This window comes from Aulostomus chinensis, chromosome 7, assembly GCF_037954235.1.
Source record: "Aulostomus chinensis isolate RoL2024-O1b breed Wild chromosome 7, RoL_Achi_v1.0, whole genome shotgun sequence".
In the NCBI taxonomy this organism is placed as follows: domain Eukaryota; kingdom Metazoa; phylum Chordata; class Actinopteri; order Syngnathiformes; family Aulostomidae; genus Aulostomus; species Aulostomus chinensis.
The window spans coordinates 13,563,207-13,588,358 of NC_141326.1; the positions used below are offsets into that span (position 1 = coordinate 13,563,207).

The 25,152-nt window shown below is 42.2% G+C and overlaps 1 protein-coding gene across 1 annotated transcript in view; it reads left to right on the forward strand.

The window, feature by feature from the left end:
• spon1b (spondin 1b) overlaps positions 1–24,827 on the forward strand; it is a 93,189-nt gene extending 68,362 nt beyond the window's left edge. Inside the window, exons 7-16 of the mRNA XM_086208555.1 lie at positions 5,170–5,234; positions 8,246–8,447; positions 12,572–12,712; positions 13,769–13,844; positions 15,676–15,858; positions 20,109–20,279; positions 21,048–21,215; positions 21,307–21,465; positions 22,434–22,718; positions 22,803–24,827. Of these exons, the coding sequence (XP_086064681.1) occupies positions 5,170–5,234; positions 8,246–8,447; positions 12,572–12,712; positions 13,769–13,844; positions 15,676–15,858; positions 20,109–20,279; positions 21,048–21,215; positions 21,307–21,465; positions 22,434–22,718; positions 22,803–22,966 (1,614 nt within the window). The 3' untranslated portion in view covers positions 22,967–24,827. The remainder of the gene's footprint in view (positions 1–5,169; positions 5,235–8,245; positions 8,448–12,571; positions 12,713–13,768; positions 13,845–15,675; positions 15,859–20,108; positions 20,280–21,047; positions 21,216–21,306; positions 21,466–22,433; positions 22,719–22,802) is intronic.
• The last annotated feature ends 325 nt before the right edge of the window (positions 24,828–25,152 follow it).

Consider the following 25,152-nt stretch of genomic DNA (forward strand, 5'->3'; position numbering starts at 1 on the left):
CACAGTCCAAAGACATCAAGAGGGGACGAGGCTGATTGATACTCTAAATTGACCGTAGGTGTGACTGTGAGTGTGAATGGTTGTCTGTTGATATGTGTTGGTCCTGTGATGGACTGGTGACTTGTCCAGGGTGAACCCCACCTCTCACCTGAAGGCTGCTGGGATAGGCTCCAGCCCCCCATGACCCTTAACAGGATAAGCAGTAGAAAATGGATGGATGGATGGATGGTATCTATTTTGATAGCTAGCGGCAGCTTCTTACGGTCGAAACCTGGCACTGACACACCCTCATTTTGCCGGATGTGGCGTGAGACAGGCAGTAGCTTTTCACAAAATGAAATCCTGGCGTCAGCTGGCTTATTAGTCTTGATGTGTGCTGATTTAGATGTAAAAATAAAAAGGCACAACTATTATAATGAGTAAATTATCAACAACAACAAAACAAATACAGGGTTGCACCGATTAAAAAAGATCTTATGAAATTATTTTGACTAATATTATGATACAATTTGCAATATTAGAGAGTATGTTAATTTAAAATCATCATTCTCATTTTAATTTTTATAAAAATCCCCATTTAAATGATTATGGTCTTATAGGAAGAGAACACAAAGAACACAAATGTGTTCCTAGGTCTTTAGAGGATGATGCGTAGGCAGGATGTGTGTGTGCCACCAAACAACCATCCATCCATCCATCCATTTTCTTCCACTTATCCTGTCAAGGGTCGTGGGGGGGCTGGAGCCTATCCCAGCAGCCAAGAGGCGGGGTTCGCCCTGGACAGGTCACCAGTCCATCACAGGACCAACACACAGAGACAGACAACCATTCACACTCACAGTCACACCTACGGTCAATTTAGAGTATCAGTCAGCCTCGTCCCCTCTTGATGTCTTTGGACTGTGGGAGGAAGCTGGAGTACCAGAGAGAACCCACACAGGAACAGGGAGAACATGGAGACTCACACAGAAAGATCCTGTGCTGGAGCCGGGACTTGAACCCAGAACCTTCTTGCTGTGAGGCCACAGTGCTGACCACTGCACCATTGTGCCGCCACCGCCAAAGAACATTGAACTGACAATAGTATTCTGACACACAATTAACCTATTACACCTTCCTGTGATATGAAAATAGCAGTAGGCCAAATTGCGATGAATTTTGACTTCATGGTACGTTTAGCAAGCAGATTTTATTTTTTGTTCCCACATAGACATACACACACAACCACGCGATGTGCCGAGCAAATACTACAGCATGTGAATAAAATTTGTCTGTTTATAGAATTGAAAGGTGAAATTAGCACTGATGATGCAAACGAACCCAAACCTTGAGCGACCTGATGAGGAGACTATCGCTGGGAGTGAAGGAGAGAGCAAGTGGATCACCAAGGCAACCAGAGCCTGGAATGTACACGAGCCACCAACCCGCTTTCTTGTTACTCTGCAGCTGTCAGATTATGCCATGACACGATAATTATGAAGCTCACTGGGCCAACATGGTGGAAAATTTTGAAAATAATAAGGGTGACAAATTTATAATGAATAGGAGGTGATGCTCGTCTATGTCAAACTCACCTGTAAGACTTCATCCCAGCACTCTGCAGCAACTTGCCAGCACTTTTCCTGAAGAGAATAATATGATGTGGTCTTCGTCCTAAAGGTCTCTGTCCTAAATATATACAGTACATTCGCACCAAAGCTGTGTTGTGTTGTTCTGTATTTACAGTTGAGCTGTATTTCCATCAGTGGGAGTGATTGATAGCTGAAAACAGATGGATTCTAATGAACCAGACGCTCATTGTTTAGTTCTCCAGGATTTTCCCGCAACATAAACAAAGTCTTTTACCTCAAGATTAACAATATAATAGTCTCAATATAATAGCAGAATTTACTATAAACTCAACCGCAACAAGGGAATGTCTGTGTTTGTTGTTTTATAAATTAAATGGATATTGATCCCCTCATCTAATAATCAGTCATTCGGTAGGTGTTTGTAGGATTGAGGTATTAGTTAAGGATTAAATGGTAAAATGTGGTTGGAGTAAAAGATAGAAAAAGGGAGGAGTACAGAGAATGAACGCAGGAATGAAGGAGTACAGACAGGAAGGAGTTTTTGAGGGAAGGGGGGGATAAAAGCAAACATGGGAGGAGAGGAAGTGCAGTCATGCCGGAGAATGTGTGGTTATCACTGCTCCTACAAACGAGGACGGGTGTCAGTTTCTATCCTTCCACGGTCATTTTGAACTGCGTTGTTGTGGGTTATCTCTTTCTCTTGTTTTTTTTAGCTGCAACGTCTCCCCCTATCACTCCTTTTCCCTTTCTGACTCAATTCTTGTCTTTCTCCTCTCGTTCCAGCTCCTCAACCTTCACCTCTCTCTCCTTTTGTTCTAGTCTCCAAAATTCATGAAAATGTAATGTGCATTTAAATGCGAGTAAATGACAGTCATTTGCTGCTGTTACTGTAATTACCATAAACGAGACCATTTGGATCTTAGCAGCCTCTCGCAAGAATGTTGTCCTGAGACTGTCTCGCAGGAATAGCGTTCTCCGTAGCATGTCTGGTAATGGCAGATGATGGAGATAATGATGGAGGAAATTACATGTGTATCCTTCCCACATATTGATTTGATTCCTCGCTTCTGGTGTGTTGTACATGTTTATCTTGGATAATTGGACAAATTATGTATAATTTGGTACTTTGACACGCACAGTAAAGACTTCAGTCTGTCTGGTGTTTGGTGTAGATCGTTGTACATGTTAACAGGATCGCCTTCTCCGTCGACCTCTCTCCCACATACGTGACAAACGAGGTTCGGTCTGTTGATATCAGGTGAATCATAGTTATTGTAATTCTCACCAGAGAAAACTGCATCTTTATTAGCAGTTTGTTTCAGCAAAACACTCTGGGGCCAGTGAACCAGAGACCATCCGTCCAGCTCCAGACTAGCTGAGTCAACATTAGCTCGTCGACCTAGTGAGGTGCAGCTAGTTTGGGTACCTTGTCTGTTCAGCTTTAACCGTCTGACGTCTGACTCTTAACACCCAGCAGGTAAAAGCTCTTGAAACAGCTGCTCCTGCTGGAACGCTTCAGCAGCCATGGTGGATAATCAGTGTCATTGTTGATTCTCAGTCTTTATCAGTTCCCCCATTGTTTCTTACAGAAGCGTATTGCATTTGAGAAAAAAACCTCTGTCAAAAAGCTTGATAACTCACGAAAAGTGCTGTGGTGAAGCGACGTTTGCTGCTGGTTCAGGCCAAACCCTGATAAACAACCTTCCACCGCGCATTTACGACTACGAGCTGCAGCAACAGTAGCTTCAGCTCCAGAACTTCTCACGGGATTTCACTCTTCTAGCAGGATTTCGATTTTGTTATATTTTTTTACTGACATTATTATCTCCCTGAATTCTGACATGTTTACCTAAATAAATGAGATAATTAAGTTGTTAATTAAAAAAAAATCTTGAGAACTCTAGATTCTTGATTAGTTTCCTTGAAAAACATATCGCCGTCATTTTGATTAGGACCGCTCCCTCTCAGCCGCACGCTCTTTTGCCTTCTCATCACGTCAGGTGCAACACAGATTCCCTCAAAAACTGATAGGTAAGAGGAACACTAGCTGTTTGATGTGTTGGACTCCTCCTGCATGCAGTTGATTTGTAAATTATTTGTTCAACATAAATGTATGTAAAATCCCACGATTTGTACTTTTCAAAATACCAGATTAGGTTCCACCTCTATGATATTAATACGCCACATTTTAGCCTCTTTAACTGATGTCAAGGTTGGATATTTTTTAGTACCTCTGCCTCAAGGAGAGTAAGTCGCGGGTTCGAGTCCATGCTGCCTCGGGTCTTTTCTGTGTGGTTCTGCATGTTCTCTGGTGTGGCTTCTCACTGCTCTGTAGAGGAACAATTTCACTGTACAAGTAACAGCTAGGCTGGTTTGAAGAACTGATGGCTCTCTGCATTGAGTTGTAAAATGTAAAAACAAGTCCTCGTCAAATTTTGTACATTTGTAGTGGGTTTGTGATGAGTCAAAGCTGTTCCTCAGAACCAAGTTGATGTCCAAATTCTGAAATTGTGGCAAACGTTTCTGATGGTTACCGATGTTGTCCATAGAGACAATGGACAGCGACAACAACTCGTGTCAAGAACTAGAGATTGCAGGTTTAGAGGAAAGTGTGGTATGATGGTCAGTAGTCTTTCTGTTCCTGTGCTCTTCTTCTCCCCCTCCTCCTCTTCCTCCATGGCAGGTGTGTCTGTCCCTCTGCCCCCGGTACTCACACATATCTGTATGGATGTGTGCTTCTGTGCGTTGGTGGGAGGCTGGAGTGAGGCCACAGAGCCCCGAGCTGCTCTGATGAGGAGCTGGACTCTGACTTCAAAACTTGTTTTCACCCTTATACATAAACACACATGTGGTCCAGCTCCTCATCAGAGGAAAACACACACACACACACACACACACACACACACGCACACACACACACACACACACACACACACACACACACACACACACACACACACACACACACACACACACTCAAACTGTTCTCCACACTGCCCCAGGGAAGAGACAAAGTTTTCAGGGTGACTGTGGAACCTTCAGTCAACCAGAAAAAGGATGTTTTTTATTACATAGCCGAAACTGAAGCTGTGTGTGTGTGTGTGTGGGGGGGGGGGGGTAGATGTGTGTGTGGTAGATGTGTGTATGAGGGTTCAAAAGAGAAAGAGACAATAAAATGGAAATTGGAAGGAAACACAATGCAGGCTCTTATTAAACCAGAAAAGTGCATATTTGGACTTTTCCATTCAGTTCTAATCAACTGCTGTAACACAATAAATCCATCATTTGTCTTCCTGCTTTTGCCTGAATAATTGCATTCAACGCATTTTGATAGATAATGTGTTTTGTGGTTGAGAAAGTGGCGGTTAGGCTGGCGGATGATGCAGGGAGTGACGTTCCCCTCCAGAATGACAGATGGCGTGATAATGGACACACAGCCTCTTTAGCCTTTGAAAAGCAGAACACACTTTGTTGTCCTAGATGAGAGCACTCACCATCAGTTGTGTCAATTCTTGTCTTCCCTGAAAAGTTTTTTTCCACCTTTTATTATCCTCCTGTTATTGACAAATTGCTTCCTCTCTCTCCCCCCCCCTCTCAGGGAGATGAAGTCCTGACTGTCATTAAGACGAAGGCTCAGTGGCCGGCGTGGCAGCCGCTCAACCTGTAAGTATCATTCAAGCGCATCTGACATCAGAAAAGTGAGACGGATGAACACCAGCATTGAAGGTCCGATAAACATCAGTGGTGACTTGAAAGCAGCTGTTAACACAAGTTTTTTTTCTCAGTTTCTGAACCTCGTTTCATAAACTCACCCATCGGCTGCGACTTGTGATGCTTTCTAAATAGAATTTATGGGTTTTTTTTTTCACGGAGGAAATGTAGTCTACTGGATCTGTGTCTACTATCGTCGCCTTCTTAAAATAATTCAAATAAAGTTTTTTCAGAAAACACAAAAGAACTGGAGACAATACATTATAAGGACATGATTAAGGCAAAAAAAAATAATCGTCAAAAAAAATCAGTTGGGAAATTATTTTTAGAAGGTGATGATGTGTTACATAGCGTTACACTGGCCTCTGGTTTGGTTCCCTCTCTTCCCTCCAGGGTGTTTTAGTGCCCATACAGACACGAATCACCTATCGCTAAGAACCCCCTCCACACACACAAACACACACACACACACACACACACACACACCTCCAGTCTGCTGCTCACACTGAAAAACATCAGTGCAGTGACCTGAGAACAATGGCAGTTGTCAGCGACAGAACCAAAGAGGCTAGACAGCTGAGGTGACCGCATAGGTTAGTCCAGCAGAGACATTTAGCTGAGTTGAGGTGAGGTTCAGGAAACAGAAATGAAACCTCTCACGATACCTCAGAGTTGCATGGATCCCATGTGCATCATTTCACCACTTTTAACTTATAAAACAAAGTAAAACCAGATGGGTGAATGTGTGTGAACGAGTGTATTGTATCTTCCCACGCACTGATGAAGCTTGTCAGGAGCAAAGACGTGTCAGATGACTCCACGTGTGACTGAGGACGCACGGGGGGCAGGCGATGTGCAGTTGTCGAGAAAAATGAAGGGGGTCAAAAAACATGTCATGGGATTTTTTTAAAGCTTCAGTTCAGTTACAATTGGAATATAGTTTAAAGCAATTCACTGAAACTATGTATTTTAAGATAATGTTTTTGTTCACGATTACAGTGCTTGAGGAAGAGCCCTGGGCGGTATACAAGAAGCCTTAAGTTCATATATCAACCTTGTGTTTACTACATTACCCACAATCCTAATTGGATTGAACTTGTCACGGCTGGCCATTGTGAGTTCTCAGTTCCTTTAAGAGGGACCTGGCTGCCGAGAGGACAGGGCTATGCCGAGCTCCTCAAGTTGCAAATGTCTCCTGACAGAGCTGTAGCCAGAAATTTGAAATAAGTTGCTTTTCCGCAAATGTGTGTAAAACCAGTTATATCCTTAAAACAGATAACATTCATTCACTCCTAGCAGATGTGTTCGTCACCTTTTCCCCATGTTTTAAACTCTGTAGTGTCTCAGCTGCAGTTGGAGAGTCAGGCGCTTCTGCAGGCTGACAGAATTGCACAGTCTTGGGTTTAGACATTGTTTTTTGGACTAAATCAAGACTGACATTTTGTATTTGACCAGATTTTTTGAAGGACTTCAGTACATAACTGATATGTCTGGTTTTGCAACAGTTTTCTTCAAAGTTCTTTTCTTTTTCAACAGAACATAATTCGCTTGAAGTGAGCAAAAAAAAAACTTTGAAAATTCTAGCTCAGTGGTTAGTATAATATATGCAAAATACCGCATTTGCATAATTTAGGATATTCTTGATGATGAAAACAACAATATGAGACGCACATTGTATTGATTTGTTTCACGACTCTTTGACAAAGGGACCTTTTATGTTTAACAACGCCTTCATCATATCTGCATCATGGTGAGTATCAAGGAAACATAAAAGTTGGAGAAACTTGACGTTTTAATGTATTTTTAATTCCAAAGCTCATTCTTAATTGTTTTATGGTTCCTTCCTTTATTCGCCTCCTGAAAGCACGGCTGACTTGCCTGAATAGACAAACATTCTCGCATCCTGTTCACTCTTCAGAATAAGTTCAAGAGCAATTAGAAATATATCACAATTCTAGCCCTAAGCTCTGCAAAAGCACGAGCATGCACACACACACACACACACACACACACAAACACAAAACACACACTAATTACTGTATCTTTTACCAAACATCTGTCTAATTAGCCCTCCTAGCGTTGTCTGTCATTTGCTATATACTGTGCCTCTATTATTTTTACATGTGAGAACATTTACACACACGAGTGGGCACGCATGCAGAAACACACTCACAGTGAAAGTGAAATATTTCCTAATTTTCTTTGTTGTTGTCCATGCATATTTGTCAAGTGGATATAAAATAGCTTTAACTTATTTTTATATTCATGAATTTGACATCTATGAGCTATCACTGCCACACATTGGGTATTTCCACGTTGATTGCGTTCACACAGCAGGCCTCAATGGCCCGAAAAATTTTTTTTCCCCCAATGTGAACTGCCTATGATTATTTGATGATGGCGTGGACAAGCGCAAGTCACATGGCATCTGATCTCGTCAATATGTGGATCTAAATCAGATAAAGCTCTGATTTAAAAAACAAAAAACAAAAACGGCCTCAGTCTGAACAGCCGTGTGACCTGAATGGGAATTCAGTGCTACTTTTATGTCACCTCACTGTCATAATCACAGTCACAAACAAAAACAAACATGGCGGACAGTGATGGAGTGGAGGGACAGTGAGGTTCCAGATTTACTGAAGTGGCAGCTGTTGCTCCACAAGAGCCATAATTACATTAAATATTCTCCTTCTCTCCATTCCTCTACCCAACATTTCCTTCAGCATTTGCCTGCTTTCATTGGGCAATAACCTAAACAGTGAGAAGTGCTGTGTGTGCCATCATGTTCTTCTGTGTGTGCGGGTCACAGCAGGGCCAGGGTCAGTTCACGCTCGGCTGAAATTTGAAAAGATAATGTGAACAGCTACATAAAAAAATCTGATTTGGAAAGGAATACAAATTGAGGACGTAGCAGAGTGAATGTAGACTGAGAGAAGCCTTACATTCTCTATTTTTCTCACCAGACGAGCTGCACCATCTGCAGAGTTTTCAGTCGACCGGACCCGTCACCTGATGTCCTTCCTCACCATGCTGGGTCCCAGCCCGGACTGGAACGTGGGGCTATCAGGAGAGGACCTCTGTACCAAGGAGTGTGGCTGGGTCCAGAGGCTGGTGACGGACCTGATTCCCTGGGATGCAGGCACTGACAGTGGCATCACATACGAGGTGAAGGCTGGTGATTCGCATTTTGACCTCCAATGTACAACGTTAGAAGGGACTGAACACACAGAATCTGCTACATAATGGAGAAATATGCTGTGCCAAACAACTTGATAGCCTAACATCAACTCAGCTTAACTTTATTTGTCCCTGGAGGACAGTTGAACTTGAAGGAAGATATAAAAGACATAAAAAGACTCAGACAGTCCAAAAATACAAGCCTTGCATATGTAGGCATATCATAGAGAAAGGCGGTGGGTGGGGCCAAGGTCTGAGGTTAACTGTCCCAACATCAGACTAAACACCAAATAAAAGTGCTACTGATACAATAAGTAGATATGAATAAATAAATAAATACAACAAACTCGTCTGAAACGGCTGACAGCTAACAAAACGAGAAACTAGAACCAGAAGCTGAGGTCTGCATCAGCAAACCCATCATGTAGAGTGATACCATCCTAACCCTCCGCCCCTCTGGCCTGACCCCAGAGGGGACGTAGCTGTACCTGTATCTGTTTAGAGGAGGAGCCAGAAGGTACAGTTGGGCCTGTAACTCTGGGTGGGTGCTGTCTGACAGGGTGGGCTTGGCCTTCCGTACAAAAGGTCCCTCAAGGTGCTTTGTTGGATACCCAGATTTTGCTGCTGACTATTTCTGAGCAAGCATGGTTTGCCCTGGCACTGAGATTACCATACCAGCAGAAAATGTGTGATCTGTTAAAAAAAAATCGTGTCATGATGGTCTGATCAGCGTGCAAGCTCGCGAATGCAGAACAATCTTTGCTGCCCTTTTTTTTTTACTACACGGTCCCCTGTTGGGCTTAGAATTTGTTGTCAGCCTGCCCAGGTACTTGTAGGTATCAAGCTCACTGCTGGATGGCCTCGCAAGATCAAGAGGAGAAAAGTTTGTGGAGTCAGCCATCAGAAATAAAAGCTGTGAGTGTTACCATCTCAGCTCCTAATAGACCTGGATCAGTTTGATAGATGGATGTTGTGGCATCATGATTGACATCTGCTCTGAGAGAACTCTGAAATACCACCTGTGCACTTCAACTCGGCCATAGTAAATAAGAATGCAGGAATGTGAGGAGACGTAACTTTTGTTGTCTCTTTCAAACGGTAAAAATGAGCTGATCTGCAGGACCTGGACTGATCTCCAGTGAGGCTGACAGGCAGCTCATGTACCCATCTGCTTATTCACAGAAAAACGACTTGACTTTATATCCTGTGTGTTGGTTTGCTGACTTTAGCAACACACTTGTCTTCAATGTTGCTTCCGACGCAACAACTCTCTCACCGGATTTGCCGACTTTCAAGAACCGTTATTGAACTTTTTTTTCCAAGGGATTTGTTGATTTTTCTCAGCATATGTGCTCTGGTGTGAGTGAAGAGGCGCGCTTAGTTGACAAATCTGCAGCCAGAGAAGAAAAACCACTGAGCTGTTCATGTGAATATTTAAAGATGTATTCTAATGTTCTGCAGGTAAGTCCCACATTCTACCGTACATACTGTAATAGCCTGCATAAAAAGATGAGGTAGATCTACACAAAGACTTCTTTAGAAATGATAATACTGTTGCTAATGATGAAGGCAGGGTCATTAGAAATAGGTTTGACTTGCTTTAATTATAAAAAAGATATCGTGTCGACTTAAGTTACATCATGACATCTCAGCTATGCAAATAAGTGGACAGCAATTCATTCTCAGCGACTTTACATCCGCCACATGTGACAGACATTTTAGTTTCTTTATCCTTCAAATGGAAGATCAGCTCATTCATATTCACTCACTGTTTGGAGACCACAGCAATTTATTTACAGGCTCACGAATAAGCAAAGAGCTTATCCTGGTCCGGGGGGGTAAATACCCTTCAAAAACATCACTAACATGAAAGCAAACTTTGTTTTATTCATCCACTATAACTTTTTACATGTTTCTTGGCTGCTGTGGGACTTTTTATGGCCTTATATCTAACAGTGTCTTCACCCCATTACTCTCAGTTTGTCCAGTACTTTTTTATTACTACTACTGGGTGTCAAGATGTGTGTGATAATAGGGACAGTAAATACTTTTTATGCTGAGTTACCTGGACTGAATCGAATTTGGCCGCAACATTTTTTTTTATTAATTTTTAATATTTACGTGCATTATGACTCAGTTTTCATGTAGAATGCTGAGTTTATACCTCCCCTCCTCTCACTCTGCGAAGTTATTCCTCGCAAACTCCGTTTCCTGTTGAATCAGCTGATTGTGCTTGTTTCCTACGAGACAACACAGTTGGTAATAGAGGGACACGAGGAAGTGTACGCAACACGCTTGTTCATCCTCAGCGATGAGAGGAAAGCAAATGTTTTATGGCTTCTTTCAATTCAGTAACATGTTTGATATTAATTACCTCCAGAGAGTGATGGATTTCTTCGGTTTGGACAGAAAAGAAAATTGAACTGTAAAGAGAATTGTCAGTGTTTTAATAGCACCATGGAGCCATATCTCCTTATTACTGCTACTCAAAATGTATTCCGTTTGCCAGATTCATTTCTGCTGAACATATTCAGGCAAGTTGAAAAAGGGAAAATATAAAAGTTGAAAGAACAATGAGAATGATTTGTGTTTGTCGTCGCTTTTTTAAGCTCTCACAATACATATCCGCACGCACGCACGCACGCACACACACACACACACACACACACACACACACACACACACACACACACACACAGTGAGCTCAAATACAAAAAGGCTCTGCACCAGATGGCTGATGGGAGAATTTATGAGTGTGCAGGACTTTTTCTGGCCTTGGACAACCTACGTCACCTTTTTGCCCCGAGTCCTTAATCAGATCAGCGCAGTTATTGTAGCATCATCAACTTTTGTCAGTGTGAATTTGAATTATTGCCTTTCGATCGTTCCTCCCCTCAAGAGAAATCATTTTGTTCTCTTTTTAAAAGCCGGTTTCACAGACATGCGTATAATATATGCTGCAAGTGGATTAATATTCTTGTCCCACAACTCATTTCCATGCTCTAAATGATGTCTGTTTAACTTTGATTACTCGAACCATTCCTCAGCCAATGACTCAGACTCTCCCCTCAGGCAAATTTGATGCCCAATATACTGAAGCAGATGTTTTCCTCGAGGACACCATCCGTTCCAACAACAAGTGCATGATTTGCATTGCGCACAATATTAATGTGTGTTTCTGTGTGTGTGTGTGTGTGTGTGTGTGTGTGTGTGTGTGTGTGTGTGTGTGTGTGTGTGTGTGTAAAGGTAGCAGATAGTCTCCTTTCAAATCGTGACCTCATCTTCACCTTTAGCATCTTGTTTGTTCACACCCAGCCTGATTGTTAAAGGGCCATCAGATTTAATTAACCATTACATGCATCACTTTAGCGCTCATGTAAAGAATGTCATGACATGAAAGTGCGTGTGTGTGTGTGTGTGTGTGTGTGTTTGTGTGTGTGTGTGTGTGTGTGTGTAGTCGAGGGGGGTTACTGTTAAGTCCACTAGAGGTCTTACATTGCTTAGAAATTTATTTTTTTTCATAACTACTGAGGGTAGAAATGACCAACATCAGACTTTTAATTCTGTGTTCCAAACCTGCATTGACTCATGTTTTTGTTCACCAAAGACAGCTTTATGCAAGAAACACTTCTTATCAAAATGATGGTGTTTAACTTTTTTCTTTTGCAGTATTTACGAAGCAACGTCAGTATTGTTTTTGTCTCCAAATACTTCAGTAGTTAATATCTGGCTCTTTAGTTGAAAAGAGCTTCACCGGCTTTGTCTGCCTTTTATTTCGAGGCAATTGTGTTCAATATAGAGCCTAATTAATAATTTTAGAAAAGACTCTTATTTGGATCTGGGAAATGATTGTGAAAAAGAAAATTGGAAGTTGGGTGATAACTTTGGGGGTTTGTTTAGAGTCCTGTGGAGTTTATATATATTTTTGTGGGCCAACCTGGAAATTAACATCACGGTGGTTTCCCTCGACAAAAAGCCAACAGAAAATCCCACTGACTTTGAGACAACGGAGCCAGATGTGCAGCAGTGGTAACTTATTTCTTGCACTACCCTGTACTACTATGACGTCATGTTACACTTCCTCACATCCCACATTTTCTGCTTTTTCTTAGTCGCCCAACAAGCCCACTGCTCCTCAGGAGAAGATTCGACCCTTGACCAGTTTGGATCACCCTCAGAGCCCCTTTTATGATCCAGAAGGAGGGGCGATCACCCCTGTGGCCAGGGTGGTGGTGGAGCGCATCGCCAGGAAGGTACAATGCAGTCTGGAAGAGTGTGTTTGTGTGCTTGAGCAACATACTCGCCAATTTATTCGGTACATCTAGATAAAATGAACACTGCAGTAGCTTTCACGAAGGTTTGAGGGTGGATTTTACTTTACTTTCCGAGGCAGCTGGATCTTGGAGATCACAAAGTCTCGAGATCAAACGAGACATTGTCTTTTCAAGCTTTGAGTTATACGTTTGTGTCCTAAGCACAATCAGCATCACTTGAGAAAATCTGGGCAAGAAAACAGCAATCGCAGACTTCTAGCATAGATGCTTCTATAACATCTACTATATCAGGCCTGGAGCGAAGAACCCAACAAGGATTTTTTTTGTCCATGGAAAAGATGTAATTTCTCCTCTTCTCATGACTTGTTTCAGCTTCTGTGTAGTTCATTGATCTGACTGGTTGAAGTTAGCTCACGGTAGATGATTCATTCTGTCACCTGCCATGAGTTCGCCGTTTCCAAAACAGTTCTGACTTCTCAGATGGTTCTGTTGAACAAAGCAGCATATTTGTCAGGTTGGAGTTGATTTATTATTATTATTTGTTTTGTTTGTGGTTGAACTGTACTGGGTTCTCCTGTATTATCTGATAATCATTGAAATGAATCAACACCTCTCTTGAGCACATTCGAACGGACCCTGCTGTGCTGCTTCTTGCCAAGCTTGCCACCCCCACCCCATCCTCCACCTTCTTGCTTCAGGCTCATATGGCTCAATTGTAAACTGGAATTCAATGTTCTGCTTGGGGCCAACTATTGGTAGCCTGGTGTAGTTTAGCCTGCTTGCTAACCCAGAAAACATCTCAGAGTGGAGCCACCAGCACCAAGCTAAACTTTCCTTCCATCTGTTGCAATAAATGTTTGAATCTGAACGTGTTCCAGACTGAAATGTTTAGTTTTACCCTGGTGAATCAAGATGTGGCTGCTGGGTTGATTTTTTTTTTCACTTTTGTCTTTAAAAAAAGTATTTGAAACGTGTTTTTTTTCCTTGATTTGTTTGTGTGTTAGTGTGTGACTCCAGTCTTGCTTGTCTGCACAGGGAGAACAATGTAATGTGGTGCCAGACAGCATAGATGACATCGTAGCTGACATTGGACAGGAGGAAAAGAAGGAAGGTACCTACCTGAAAAACACACACACACACACACACACACACACACACACACACACACACACACACACACACACACACTGAGCTGCCGGCACATGGAACACCAAGCTAATTGGTTGGTAATTGTCAGGTCCTGTGTTGACATGCACCCTTAGTCATCCAATCACAGATGCGAAGGCATCCAGGAGGAACTGAGATCCGTTCACTCTAGCCGGGGTCACACCATATGATTTGAGCCCGTTTGTGAGCCACGTGACTCAGTTCTGAGCTGGGTGGAATTCCAGTTCCATCGGGCGTTGTTTGCTGGCAGTGAAAAGAAGGACCAATCACAGCCGGATCTGCTGCTCCAGAGCAGTTGTCCAACGTCTGATTGAATTTTGTCCAAAATTTTTGTCGGCGGTCATCATGATGTTACAGGTCACAAGCTGTTTCCCTGACTTCAGACTATCTCTTATTCTTATCTTTCTTAATACATCAAGTGGCTGACAGAAAGTGCTATGGCAACACAGCCCATCAACATTGGTCCTGATGTGGCTGCAGCGTACGTGCCTCACAGCACAACAGAGATAAATAGAGAAATGCTGCCTTCCACAACCTCATCTCTCTTCAACAAATTAATCTTCATTTTCTTCTTCTTCAAGGCAAAAAACAAAGCTTCACTGACTATTGTCAGAATGGTCTACAAAAGCTGCAGCTGTGATGTTCGTTCTGAAGAGCGTGAGCTCGTGAATCCCAAGCTGTGGCTTTAAATTGCAAACGTTCAACTCGTAAAGTCCGAGTTGGAATTAAGCAACATCTTAAGTCACGCTAGGAGGGGGTCTTGACTACATGTGGCCTCAGTGAACTCCCCCCCCCCCCCCCCCCAAAAAAAAATGACAGGGGTTTGTTCATCAGATGCATCTTCAGAATTCCTGACAGTATTTAACCAAAATAGCAGAGGCTGGAGATGTGAGGGTCGATGTCAGGGTCCGGGGCTTTATTTGCCACCGTCAGCTCTGACGCTTCTCTGACTTCTCTGCAGTGTCAGATGCTGCAATTTATGGAAAGAAAGAGAAACTTTGCCACGGAGTGTAATCCAGGCAGGCAGCAATTACTGTACACTTACGGCCAAAGACGTCTCAAAGTACAATAATATAAGTTGGATTTTTTTTGTTTGATTTTTGTACCAGTTCTCCTCCAGCTGTGCTGTGTTAATGGTACTTATGATCACCTCCCTGTCAACCAAGAGCCAGGCACACAGGCATTTCATGCATATTTTTACTTTAAGTGGCCGGGGGTAGGGTGCAGGAATTTGAAAATGCAGCAGAATTCTTAACAAGAATGTCATACGGCCTCATAAATGTCTTCCTCAGTGACTCATGATCCATTTTCTTCTTTTCTCTTTCTTTACCTGTCCTTACTTTCACCCTCCCCCCTTTCCCTTCCCCTCTGCTCAGTGCGAGATGACACTACAAAGACAAGTATCAATTCAGCCCCCCCCCCTCCAGTCTGCCTGCAGCATCACTGCTTTTACTTAGACATCAACCCAACTTTCCTCTTAGCTGACTCTCTGCATTCCAGCTCCTTTTCTCCCTCATTCTCCTCTGTCATTACACCAGAGAATTGGAGCCACTCAGGTTTGTTCCTGAGGTGTGATGCTAGTTCTTTTGTCCCTCTCCTCATTTTCTCAGTCTTCTTCAACCCCCCTAGAGAGCATTATTCCTCTACTTGTAGCACCGCTGATATAAAGAGGATGAGGTCGTCAACCTCTAACTATGACCATTTGATTAGAAAAAAAGCACAGAGAATAAAAACACATCTTCTGCTGTCAACGCATGTCTGTTTCTATGATGTAGACGACACACCAGAGACTTGCATCTACTCTGGCTGGTCTCCCTGGTCGGCGTGCAGCAGCGCCACTTGTGAAAAGGGCCGCAGGATGAGACAAAGGATGCTTAAGGCCCAGCTGGACCTCAGCATGCCGTGTCTCCACACTCAAGATTTCCAGCCATGCATGGGCCCAGGATGCAGCCTGGAAGGTGAGTATTTTCCAACACCTTTAATCAAAGTAAATGGTGTAAAGAAAGCTGTCCTTGACTTTATCCAACCCGCTCAGGTGTAGTTGCTGTGGTTGTGCTGGGAAGAAGTTAATAATAGTTTATGGAATAACAAAAAGATAAATAATAGAGGGTTTGAAGGAGGACAAGGACTCCCCGCCAGCTAGCTGCAGTCAACAAACACAAGTACCCAATGAATCATATACCAAAGAATGCAGAAAACATAAATACAGTTTACGTGTTACACTAATGCCTCTTTTAGCCGTCCTGGAGGTCCTGCTGAGTCCCGTCTGAATTATCTCAGTAGCTCTTAAATGAATTGTCATAAAAATCTCAATGTCCAGAAAATGAATTGCATCCACTTTGATGCGTCATCCAGCACCATCAATGTTTCAGTTAGTCACACCATGGCAAACCTGGCATGTGCAGGAAAATATATATAGAAATGAGATAGTAAGATATACAGTACATCACAAAACGCTATCAGGACTAAAAGAGTCGATGATGAATGAAAATTTATGCAAATAGCAGGTGCACCTGATTGACGATGGCCTCCAAGGAAAATTAATCTGAAAAGGACATGTCTGATAACAACAGCGAGAGAGACACACCGCACGAGAGGCAAGGGCAGACAACGAAAGAAATTCAGCAGCAAGTTCCAAAGACCCCATTCAGCCCAAATCAGCTGTGTGATGGTTATTCGTCATGATTGTACCTTTCTCCTGTGGCTTAATACAGACTCTACTTGATTCCAAATGGCTCACAAGGCTTATCAAGTCAGTATGGTTTTTTGTTTTTTTTTATATTTTTTTTGTTTTTTTTAACCGTACCGTATCTATTCATTGTGACAGTGTAGTCGAAGGAGTTCAAAGGTTTTACTTAGAAATTCTGACATGATCTTCACAACTCATTAAATCGCAGATCTTTTTGTCTGTTGCTCGGCTCCCTGTCAGATCTTATTTAGCGGCAAAAAAATCATTGCAAATCAGATGAACAGCAGCAGGGCTCAATTACCAAGCTAGTGGAGTAATACCCCTCCAAGTTAAAAAATGCAGCTGTGCAGAACGTGGCACCCTTCATGGGGATTTGCATCTGTAGTATTTCTAGGATACTGCATCAAAGATATCTTTTTCAGTTGTTGGATCTCGAACTCGAAGTCACAAACTTTTGTTCATTATGCAGCTCATCCTGTGGGGGGGGGGGGGGGGGTTAAACCCGCCTCGCTGAAAAATTTAAATTTTTGTTGCGTGAATAATAGCTCGCTGATATACTTGTTTCTAATTTAAAGCCTTGTTACACAATGAAGCATCCAAAAACAAACATGACCTTTGTCTTTCTCTTCTCATCCTTTCAGAATTGAGGGTTTTCATTTCCCATTAACAAGAGGGATGATCTATAAACCCTCAAAATAATAAGCTGATTAAAGCTCAGGTATTTATCTCCTGTTGACTGGTTTGTTTAGGCTTGGAGTCTGTCCTGAAAATGATAAAGCCGCTGCCTCATTTATATTTCGCAACCCAGTGGAATTATTTTATCCAGAAATGTAATTGTGTAGCCTTTAGATGATGACTGTTGTTGTGAAGGATTATAAAGTGTGAAGAATGAGGTTGCAGCTCTGTGATTAAAACCTGTGATCGGGAGCTGAATGAATTGAGTCCAAAAGTTGATATTGTCACATCAAGAGAAATCCTTCATTAAACAGAGTACACACTGACGACTGGATACACTAATTACACTCAAACAGAGAGGATCATGTGGATTAGTAGCCCTCTGCAACCAGGATGCTTAAACCGGGATTTGTATAACAGATTAACACACTGTGCGTTCATTGTTATGTAGACTATGAAAAAGGGCAGTTGCAGAAGTGTGTGTGCGCTTCGGGACCTAAACAAAGATTATATTTAAACACAGTGTGGAGCCATGAGAAAAGGGGACACACAAGAACAGACCACCTTCTTTTTTTTTTTTTTTTTTTTATTAAAGTAATTAATGTAATCAAAGCAACGGAGCATTAATTTTCCTTTGATTCAATAAACTTTCCGAAAACCTGAGCACAACCCTGCTCGCTGGCTGTGGCCTAATAAAGAGGGGGTAAGTAACTCATTTATTAAAAGAATAAGATACAGGTGTCTGCAGCACACATGAAACCTCTAGAGAGCCCAAGTGTTTCCCGGGAATATTAATCACCTTCTGCATGGGCCGCCGTCCCGCCTCAGCCCAAACCCGTAATTATCAAGCTCCCACTGAACGTTAGCGGAGCGCTAAATGAAAACAAAGCAGAGGTTCTAGGGAACTAAAAGCTCTGCGTGTTGCTGTCTGATCATCGATAAGAGGAGCAGGGAAGGGTGGGTTTTTTTAGTGTGTGTCGAGCTTTTTAAGCCTCAAACCGCCTGAGCTTCACTTGTCTGACGACTGACATCCTGGGAGCAAGAAGGTAAGAATGAGGAGGAGAAGACAGATGCTGACTGTGCTGCCTCCCAGCATTTGTTCCGAACTGACAAGAACACTGAAAATTGGACAAAAGCAAACTCCTGGAATTTTTTTTTTTTTTTGATGGACATCAGAAAGAAAAGTTTCTGCTGTGACAACAACAAGAGGGAATGGAAAGAGGGAACAGTTGAAAAGTTTTAATATTTGGATTACAGCAGCAGGAGGACAACAGGGGAGGACAGTGTGACTCTTGACAGTGAAGAAGAAGGAAGAAGAAGAGGGAGATCTTGAAGTGTCATGATGGCTTTTAGAGATAGAAAACACCTGGACCCCGGTGAAAGCTGAGAGGCTGCAGTTCACTCTTAAGCTGGGACACATTGGGGTCATACATATTGACTTCCAGTCCCCAAGGACCAGGCTATGAATAGAAGTGGCCCTCCAGCAACTTTCCGTACAGAAAGAGAGCTGAAGCAGTTTCTGAGGAAGAGTTTTGTTTTTTTTCTCGAGTGACACTTTCAGGTTCAAGATGACTTAACAGACTGAAATCCAAACAGCTGTGGGTGTGTGTGTGTGGGGGGAAGGGTTGCTGACTGTACCTGGAGGAGCATTTAAAGCCTTGAGTAAAATCAGATAATAAATCAGGGGTGTGAGGTTAGAAGGAAGTGAGGTTGCTAAATGTTTGTAGCGGTTCTTGAACTCAGCAGCTCAAGGCTACATGAGCCTCCAATAGCAGAACTCCCACAGATCCCCCACAGGCAGTTGTCGGCAGTCAAATTGCATTATGGATTATGTAGGTGCCAGCTTCGGTCAAGAAAGCGTACAGAAAGTGGAATATAAACTACATGTGCGGTGTAAGCTCAGGCTTCTCCAGAAAGGTTTCATGTTCATCTAGATGCATTCTGATTTTTCCCTCCCAACTATACAGAGAACAAAAAATGGTATATGTCATTGATCCATACTTCCTCCAAGTCTAACGTCCTGAAAAAAAAAAAATGTTATTGCTGTGTTAAACTGGGCCAGACCATAATGGCTAGTAAATCCTGGGTATAATACAGCCCTCAGTAATTGCATGCATAACTTTATTTTGACAGTTCTACTGATCTAACAAGGGGATTTTGATTTCCCCATGAGGATGAGCTGACCTTGCAATTAGCTAACGCAGTAGCTAGTGTACCAGTCAGCACAGCCTCATACATCCCCAACCAGGAAAACTGCTACTACTGCAGTAAGTACATGCCAGTTAGGCAACACTTAACTCAGACAATTGAATAAATGTAGAAGGTATTATAAAACACATATTCATGATTAAGTTCATCCTTCAATTATGTAGCTCTGCATGTACTAGTATAAAATACTAGTGTGTGTGTGTGTGTGTGTGTGTGTGTGTAATGTCAGTACATGTAATTAAGTGCAGAAAGTCATATGAAAATACTGATATGAAGCCATGAGAAGAGACCAAACTGTTATTTTTCAGTTCAAACTGTTTATAGACCCCTCCTTTATTTCTCCATGTGCCGAAAGACAAACTTAGTTGACCAAATCCAGCATATTGATATTACTCAATAAAATAAATGGTTTAGTCGTGCTGTCGGCTGACTGGCAGTATGTGGCATTTGTAGTGAGAAATAGCAACAAGGAAGCTGCACCTGCAAGTCATTACTGTACAAACAGAAACGGAATTCTAAAGCTGGGACAAGAGATGCAGAACCTTCCCAATAATAAACATAGTGGCATTAAACATGTTCCTTTCATAAGTTATGCTAATCAGTGTACCCCCCCCCCCCCCCCCCAATTGTGAACAGAGCCATCAACATGCATGATGTCAGAGTGGATCAGCTGGTCGGCCTGCAGCGTCTCCTGCGGAATGGGGATGAGGTCCAGAGAGCGCTACGTCAAGCAGTATCCCGAGGACGGTTCGCTCTGCCAGCTCCACACTGAGGAGACGGAGAAGTGTGTTGTCAACGAGGAATGCTGTGAGTGCTTCCTCCTGCGTGTGTGCGTGCTTGCATGCGTGCATTTTCCCAGTGCGTGTGTGCGTGCTTGCATGCGTGCATTTTCCCAGTGCGTGTGTGCGTGCTTGCATGCGTGCATTTTCCCACATGAGGGATTCGAATTTGAAAAGTTCACAAGAAACTTTAATTTTCTTCATGACCTTTTTTTTCCTGGGTTTTTTTGCTGTTCCGTCTTTTCAACTAATTGGCTAATAGTTGTAAGTCATTCATTTAAATTCGGTTCAAATGTGTAATATTCATCTCTTAGACTTCATGAAGTGTGAGGTGTTTTTATTCTCTCCAAACTGCAATTCAAAAATGGGTCCCAGTATTATAAGGCTTAGTACTGAAGATCTGTGACTGACTCTTGAAAATGTTTGCAACCTATAAAAGCGGAGAATTCCATGAGCAGGAGTCCAGTGCTAAATTCTGGGCCCAACGGATTCTCCAGTTGCTCCGGGGGCCCTGGGCAGTCAGTCCTAATTTTCTCCCCTTTTACTACGAGTTCTACTACCACGACTACACTCCTGCATGAGGGACGGAGCCAGAAGCAAACATCAGGGCAAACAAACTCGAATAAATTATGCAAACAATTCAGTGTTTTGAAATGTAAAACGTTTGCTGCCATCGTAACATTCGCTATACTTAAAGGAAATGTGAAAAAGTGGAAATATCACTGGTAATTACGAAGTAATCTTCAAACTTGCGTTGAAATGACGTGGACGTTGTGTCTTGTTTTCCTTCTCACAGCAGCCAGCAGCTGTGTGGTGACTGAGTGGGGGGAGTGGGATCCCTGCAGCGTCACTTGTGGGTTGGGAATGAGACGCCGTGAGCGCATGGTGAAGATGCCTCCTATAGATGGATCCATGTGTAAGACGGAGGTGGCTGAAGTGGAGAAATGCATGATGCCGGAATGCTGTAAGTTATTTACTTCCTTTATAGTGTTCCTGAACACGCTTTAGGTAGGATTGTAGTTCGCTTCAGATGAGAGAGGTTCTTTTGTTTGCAGATACTATCCCGTGCATGCTGTCACCCTGGTCTGACTGGAGCGAGTGCAGTGTGACATGCGGGCGCGGTGTCCGAACACGTCAGAGGATGCTGAAGTCTGATCCTGCAGAGTGCACCGAGGAGCTGGAGCAGACCGAGAAGTGCATGCTGCCGGAGTGTCGTAAGTTTTATGTACACATGGAGGTAAAACACATAGCACAGGGCAACGCTTCAACCTGAAAGTGGTGATACGTTGGTGTCGTCCAGGGCTGCTGATGCTCAGGTCATCAGGTATTATATCTAAATCTCCTGCTCACCCACAGAAACAGATTGTAACAGACGGAATCTTAGGCCTCGAATTAGGGGACAAATTACACCTTTGTTATTAGTACAACAAATAGTCCCAGTTTCACTCTTCCAACCCTCTACCTGACTACAGGCGTTAATAGCTATACTTTTCAAAAACTAAAAATCCTCAGTGCGTTCTTTGCTGCTTATGTCTGTTAATGTACTTCATGAATAAAAAGTATAACTCCTGGCATCCTTGTGTGTGCTGGAATTTTTTACTCTTCGCACTATTGTGAGTTACAGCTGGCACCCGGGAGAAGCACTGTTGTGCTCAAGGATGTTGAACTTTTTTTAAGAAGAACTTTAAGGTTCAACTCTGAGGTACTTTGCTTATCAACGTGGTACACACATTCCTATATTTAACTGACTTGAGAAACACATTTTACTCTCAAACTCACAAACCCTTCAGTTTTGTCTCTCCAATGGTAAAAGTTTGGCCATTCTTGCTCTAAGACATCAAAAAAACAACAAAAGCAGCTCTGCAACACTTCAGTTGACCAGATTTATTGTAAACCATGACTGTTAGTGGTGGGAGAAGAATTTAGAAACTTTATCAAAGCTAAAGAAGAAACATACCAAGTGTTAAAATACTGAATCAAAGTGAAAGTCCTGCTTCAAAAGGCAGCTCACTAACAATAAAATCAGGAGAGTAAAATATGGAAAGTATCACAAGTGCTCCTACACTATTGATAATAAGTCAATTGATTTAGTTGTATTTCTTCAGTGTTGACTGAGCAAAAAACTTTTTCCTCCGGCTGTACGTGTTCTCCATTTAATTGCTTCTCCTCTTCCTCTGTCCAGCCGTTAGCTGCATGGTGTCAGAGTGGTCCGAGTGGTCCGAGTGCAACAAGTCCTGCGGTAAAGGACACACTATCCGGACCCGCATGATCAAACTGGAGCCGCAGTTTGGAGGAAGCCCTTGTCCTGAGACCATCCAGAGGAAGAAATGCAAGATCAGGAAGTGTCGATCAAAAACAAAGGAGGAGAGGGGAGGAGGGGGAGGAGGAGGCGGAGGAGGCGGTGGTGGAGGCAAGAGGAGGAGAAGGGGTAAACAGGGGAGAGATTCAGTGTTGCAAGAACAGTCAGGTTGGTGATGAGACCTTGTTTTAGTCTCTGTACCATTAAAGCTGCTCCCGCTGAGATGCTTCCATCTCTTCTGCCCTCCGATAGGTTGCGGGATGCATCCGTGGGCCAGCTGGACGGACTGTACCAAACCATGTGGAGGGGGAATCCAGGAGCGTTTCATGCTGAAGAAGAAAAGAGCTAAAGGCACAACAATGGCCAGTTGTAAGGACCGCAAGGAGATCCGCGCCTGTAACGTTCATCCCTGCTAGGGGGCACTACTGAGCTACAGAGGAGAGGAGGGGAGCAGCTGGATAAATATATGAAAATGAGGGTTTATTTGATAAAAATGAAGAGTGGGATTATTTTTGTGTACAGAGAGGGGTAAGGGTTGTCCGGATGGATAGTTTGACACCGAGGGAAAAAGAGATGGATCACGTTAAGTAGAGAGAGAAGAAAGAATACAGAGGTGGAGGGAAAAGATGTTTGTGTTCTTAGGGAAGTCATTGTAGACACTTAGCTGACAGGGCTTTTACTTTAGACCACTATGGAAATATTAGAGGGAGTTGTTTTCTCAATAATTTGAGAAAACTACACCTATAGTACAACAGCTTTCTTGTATTTTTTGTAGTTTTGTCCCCCCGGGGCATTAATAGGGTTAAATAACAGGAATTGGAATCCAGTTTGTTGACTGGGAATTCTCAACAAAATCTGCATCAGTTCTCCAAGAAAACCAGCCTGGAAAAAGACGCATTCTATTACACGCCATGAAACTGTCTTAGCCGTCGTCTGACCATGAAAATCCACAAATACAGTGATATAAGTTTTAAGTTCTAGCACTTTTTTCTATCTGTTTTTTTTTTTTTTTAACATTTTGGAAATAAGTGTGACCTAAGTGGTGTATTCAGTCTGTAAATGAAAACTATGCTGATGGTTTCAATTGTCTTTAAAAAGTAGTTTGACATTACATATGAATAAATGCAGAGCTACAACAATTATTCAGTAAGGGGGAACTAAAACTAGCATTTTAACTTCACGAATGAGATATTATTTGTTGTCTGTTTCGTCACCAAAAATACTTGAGCTATTTGCCCTGTTCCCTCCCTGTTTATTCTTAAACTAAGCTAAGCTAAGCTAAGCTAAGCTAACCACTTCCGGCTCTAGCTTTAGCACTGAGACTTTAGAATATTAATTTCCACATCTCGCTGTGCAAGAAAGTGAATACTCTCCAAAATATAGATGTATGTGATAAAAACCATGTGTTCTACCCCTGTAGTACTTCACCACCAGACAGTATTTGTTTTTCTGAAAAACATGATCTGCTGTTGGGTGTGTAAAGGTGAACTTTATTCATGGTGAGACATCCTGGGAAGAGCGTGATAATTTTCCTGTTCAGTAACAATCTTAAAAGCACAGAAAATCCTTCGACATTACTGTCGCTTTACCAGGAATAAAGCATATGTAGGATAAAGTGAAGATACAGAATTTATTTCCTGCTAAACCTAGATGCTAACACAGGAAGTCTCATGCATCTACTGTATATCTACTATATAACCAACACTTACAAGTGACTCCACCATGTAACTACTCAAACCATTTTCCCTAATAAAGAGAACCAGTTCAATGGAGATGTTTTTTACCGTTAAAAATTAGTCTTTATATACTGTACTGCTGTTTATCTGTTGTATCAGCTGATGTAGCATTAAAAGTGCGATATCTTGGTCTGAGAACATTTATTTTAGCATGTGCTTATTTTCGGTCGGACATTTTATGATTATCAGCTGTAGTTTTTGTCTTGAGACGGAACGGTGAGTTGCTTTCTGCCAGTTCTTAAAAACACGTAGAACCTTAGAACTGTCAGGTGGTAGACATCTACTGGAGTTCTGGGTGCCAAACAGACATCGCATATCTTTCCTGGTTTATTTTAATTTTTTTGTTTTGTTTTGTTACTAAACTGATTATGTTGCCATTTTTCCTGTTTTGATGAATGTCACTATCCAACATTTTCTGTAGATGTTTTATCAGATTGTTTTTGCTACATTTGTTTGTTTTTAGGCACCTTTCTTTGCCTCTCTATAGTGTGACTCTTTTGTAAGAAACCACCTTTAAAATAAAAAAAATGTAATGATAAAACCGTTTGTTTTGTCTTTGATTTTGTTCTGTTTCAAGCCCAAATAATATAGTATATATGGTACTTTTTGTATTAGATCACCAACAACAATGGATGCTCCACTTGAATCCTTTCATTTATAGCATCTTCATCTGTCCTGACTAAAATAATATCTGAATTGTAAAAAGATTTTGCCTTCAATCGTACATTTACTTTTACATCTACAATGCAGAAGCAGGAGGACTCTTATTTAATAAAAGGAATGAAATGAAGGAACCATTACAGCTTACTATTAGGAATCGATTATTTTTGGAAAATAATTGTGCAGCTATTTGAGAAAGATTTCCT